At 37.4% G+C, this 5,000-nt stretch overlaps 1 protein-coding gene across 1 annotated transcript in view; it reads left to right on the forward strand.

The window, feature by feature from the left end:
- ctnna2 (catenin (cadherin-associated protein), alpha 2) overlaps positions 1–5,000 on the forward strand; it is a 462,098-nt gene that overhangs the window by 437,391 nt on the left and 19,707 nt on the right. Inside the window, exons 10-11 of the mRNA XM_016491151.1 lie at positions 1,587–1,679; positions 3,042–3,198. Coding sequence (XP_016346637.1) covers positions 1,587–1,679; positions 3,042–3,198 — 250 coding nt within the window. The remainder of the gene's footprint in view (positions 1–1,586; positions 1,680–3,041; positions 3,199–5,000) is intronic.

Consider the following 5,000-nt stretch of genomic DNA (forward strand, 5'->3'; position numbering starts at 1 on the left):
AAGAAGCTTGAGGCATCAATTAATCTTTTTTTTTTTTTTTTTCCCACTGGTACTCTTGTGCACACATCATCATTTGCAACCCTCAAGCATTTCAGTCTTTACACTTTTAGCAGCAGCTAAACACACACACACATGCAAGCACACACTTAAACGCAAGAGCGATCCATCAAAGCATTCAGAGCTGTCAGGGGTAAAAAGGAGAAAAGGGCTGTAAGCAAGAATCTTCTAACACAGATTTGATTTGCCGCGATTTACCTTAAAAAAAAAAGAAGAGATGCCCGCTGATACTGCTTCAGTCATATTGCATTTGCCAGCAGGCATATGTCAGTTTAGCGCCGTCGAAATCCTTACTCGTGGCTGCTGTGTAATCTGATTTACCAGCAGAGGATGAGATGCTTGGAACACCAATTCTGGAGTGTTATCAAAACAGGACTGACACGTCTATTAGCGCCTTTCATCGAGGTCTGACGTGTCACCAGATTATAAACTTTCTGAGCAATATTCCGGTGTTTTCTGTCAGATCCGACATTTTTAGCAGCAGGGGAGGGGGAGGCAGCCAGGTTTTTAGCATCCAATCTGGCCAGCGCTCCTTGCGCAGATGCTTTTCTTATGATGGAAGCAAGCAAACACGAGAGAGAGACCTTTTCTCATCACACACGTGTATTCACATGTATGCACCGATCCGGCATTGCCAGATGCACTGCATGATGGGTAACCTGATGGTTGCAGGCAGGCAGAAATTAGACAAGGAGGTATTGCACATAGAGGAGCCATCTGCTAGTTTAATTACACTTTTTCTCTTTTTTTTTTTTTTTTTTCCTAGGTAGACTGGCCTAATGATTTACATGTGCATGTGAAGTTCAGTAATGAACCCTGGTTATTCCACCAAAGTGCTTGTGGTGGAAATTTCAGATGGAAAAATGACTACTTTATGAGTGAATAACAGAACTGTGGCAACCTCCAATTAGGACCCCTCTCCGTGTCCACTGACATTTTCGTGGTAATTGTGTTTTCGAGATGGGAGCCTCTATGGCGCACACGAACGAACCACTGTCCTTCTGTTGCTTCAGAGGAGAACATGAAGAGGCAACCTTTAATATGTCCAGGAGACTGGCTGGTAAAAATTCAAATTACAGTGTGTGTGATGTCAATTATTCAAATAGAAGCTATTTTTAAAATATTAAAAGAGAGAGCAAGGCGAGATGATTTGGGGCCGGGGAGCATAGGGGATGAGGGACCCACAAATCATATTCTTCATGCTGGGAAATAACAAATACCAATCTAACACTTGAATGAGCCCTAACTCTCCGTACATATTTTTCCCTGACATTGCCTTCTCAAGCCAAGCATTAAATCCTTATCCATTGCACACAGCACTGATAGCTTCAAACATGAACAGCAAAACGGACTGTGTGTTTGTATATGTGTGCACTCAGCTCGGGAGCTTTATTTGTCCCTGTCCAAATGCTAGTTTAACCTGCCTGATTTACAGAAAACTGGCAACCAGAACCACAAGGTCACTTTATACTGTAACCTCGATGCACAAATGACCCCCTAATATATCTCTCTCTCACTCTTTTTTTTAGGTGGCCAACCTCGCCTGTTCCATCTCCAACAACGAGGAGGGTGTGAAGTTAGTGCGCATGGCTGCTACACAGATCGATAGCCTGTGTCCTCAGGTAAATGGCCTGAACCTTTGCTATCCATCCACTATTCAGTTTTCTATAACCTCTTGCAGAAGTTTTATATGGTGCTGACAAATAGTAATTCACTAAACACATTGTGCCACTTATTCACTATAATGCACCTTATTTGCAATACTATTTATTCCATATAGCACTATTTGCCTGCCGCAACTACCATTGCACTATTACCAGCCACGGAAAGCACAGAATTTCCTTTAGAAGAGATGCTGGTGTATATTTTTTATTGATGATGGCAGCAGTTATTCCTCAAATGATGGAGAAGAGCATAGCCAGGCACATATCCAGACCCATCATTTTTATTAAAATATGACTCACATTAGATTTTTTTTAGCTATTCGAAGTTAACATGAAAAGCTGTTCATAACCCATTCAGAAAAAAATGTGAGGAATCAGTCAAAGGAAAAGTCTATTTGAAACATAAAAAGGCTTGGTTAACGTTTCACCATTTTTCTAAGAAACAACATGCACAGTGATAATAATTTGGGGGAATGTGTATTATGAATTGTATAAGAATAGTATGGTCTATTCAAAATGTCAGCATGAAATGGCATTGGCAATTTTTTTTTTTTTTTTTTTTTTTTTTTTTTTTTTTTTGTTTATTTATTTTTTTTATGCGTTTATGAGAAATGTAGAGCAATGATTTTATCCATTGAGAATTGATTGAATTGTGAAAAGTTGTCTCCAAAGTGAAGAGACAAATGAAAAAAAAAAGAGGAAAATAAATCTTGGTGACTTCAGCAAAGTTGAGGCATTCAGAAATCTTTTTGGAGTAATGTGCACTTATCAATTCTTCATAATAAGTGTCAGAAAGTAATCTGAATTGGCCATGGAAATTGGTTATGTGTAATGTTGGACTGGAATTAAAGGTTCCAGTATAATTCCAGTACATTATCACAGCAATTCCTTCTAACAGATCTCACATTCTAACTCAAATAAAGTGACCCCCTGCAAGTGTAGCTACCCTAGAAAACGCTGGAAGTAATTGTGAGTTGTGTCTTCTCTCAGCAGTGTAAAGGACTAGAGAGTTTGGCAAAGGCAAATTTGACTCTAGTAACCTTTATCCACAAGGGATTTTAGACCTAAGATTTTATGAATCGTCATGTGACTCAAAGTTGTAAAAGCAGCAGGTATTCTGAGGCTTATAGTTGTATAAGGAAAGCAAAAATGTGCAACTACATAATTTGATTTGAAAATATGCACATGGTTAGAGAAAAAAAAAAGACTTGGATTCACTCGTGTTTATACCATTTGTCAGCAGCATGACTCTACAATTATTTTTGTAGTTTTGCTCAGATTTAGGTAAGGTTCAGAATCATACCATGTTCCTTCTCTCAGGTAATCAATGCCGCTCTGACCTTGGCCGCACGCCCACAAAGCAAGGTTGCTCAGGACAACATGGATGTTTTCAAGGACCAGTGGGAGAAGCAAGTACGCATCCTGACCGAGGCCGTTGATGACATCACTTCTGTTGATGACTTCTTGTCTGTTTCAGGTAAAATGAAAAAAAAAATATATATATATTTATATATATATATATATATATCCTCATTTGGCAGATCCCCCTCCTCACTCGCCAATGAAAGACATTTGTGCTGACCTGTAGCATGCATATATTTCATGAAAAAGCACATCAAATAATGATAATGTCAATAACTTTATCATCTTTAGGCTAAATATAAAATTATAATAAAAGTAAGAAATTAGATATGCATGTTATCCATAATAATCTACTTCTGTAATTGGTGGATAGGCTACTGATTTGTGTGTGTGTGAGGCGAGGGGAAGCTTCATACACGAAATGGCAAATTCACTTTTATTTTCTTTCTTGTTTGTTTACAAAAAAAAATGTTCATTTCATACATGAACAAGTACTTACAGATAATTAAATAATCGAAATGTAACATATTCCACACAACCACAGGATTACAGGATTATTGACTTTATTTTCATTAACTACAGTTCTTAATACAACATATTGTATACATGTTTAAATGGTGAAATACTTCTTCATTTAACATGAACCAGTTACACCAGTTTCTGGACAACAAGCGGTGGGCTGCATACCAATATTGTGCATACCAATACCACATAGACCTGTCAGGTATACAAAAGATCTGGCCCACAACATCCAGGATTCATTCATTCATTTGCTGTGTATTTAGTATTGACTTTTATTATAGTCCCTGCCTTGAAATCCCTGGCTATAGTACAGTATTAATTCTAATAATTTTTGTGCAGGATCCAGACAGGATATACTACACTTCATATATATATATGTATATGTGTGTGTGTGTGTGTGTGTGTGTGTGTGTGTGTGTGTGTGTGTGTGTGTGTTCTGTTTTTGTGAGACCTCCATTGAGTATTTATTGCCTGCTGGTGAACAGGAAATCAAGCAACCTTTCTTTATACATACTATTAAAACATTTTAAGGCTTTAAGAGCTTTTGAAGCATAGATTTTTTGAATGTGAACATCTATCATCCTCCTCTTGACATCTAAACTCTCCACCCTGAATACGGCCGTAGAATATAGCCATGTCTATTTATCCCTCTTTATAATGGACACTCTAAAATGTCAGCTGCCTCCACCATCAAGATCCCATTATCCTGAATGTGAATGTCCATCCAATATGAATGTAAATGGCCATATAATTTAACATAAATATGAACATTTATGACCCTTTGCATGTGTAGCCTTGCTTTGAAACCGTGTTCACACTGTATTGCTGTATTCACACTGTTTTGCATTCATGAAAAAGATTATTGAATTTACAATGGACATACACTTGGTCCCAGTTATTGTTTCAGTGTAGTTTCACTTGAGCATTGGACACAAACATACATATGGTTTTTATAGTTAATATATAGAACTGCATTTAAAAATAAAAACTAAACTAAACATCGTAAATGCCTTGCCTGTCATCTGTATACAGTATATATAATATAATGTATGCTGTGAATACGTATGAAGAGGTTTTCACTGATAGTTCACCCATTTTTGCTGATGAACAAGATAATCATGTTTAACTTAAGTGTTTCATCTTGTAATTACTGTATAAACTGAATTCTTTAGTTCTTTTCTTTGCAAACGAGGCACGTTAACTTCTCAGTCTCACCTCCCACCTCTGCAGAAACTGGCTCTCCTCTCCATCCTTTTCTCGCTTTTTTTTTGTTTTGCCGTATTTTGCTGGCTGAAGTGTAGTATATCCTGTCTGGATCCTGCACAAAAATTATTAGAATTAATACTGTACTATATCCAGGGATTTCAAGGCAGGGACTATAATAAAAGTCAATAC

The sequence above is a fragment of the Sinocyclocheilus anshuiensis genome, unplaced genomic scaffold (assembly GCF_001515605.1).
Source record: "Sinocyclocheilus anshuiensis isolate Anshui unplaced genomic scaffold, SAMN03320099.WGS_v1.1 scaffold322, whole genome shotgun sequence".
Lineage (NCBI taxonomy): Eukaryota > Metazoa > Chordata > Actinopteri > Cypriniformes > Cyprinidae > Sinocyclocheilus > Sinocyclocheilus anshuiensis.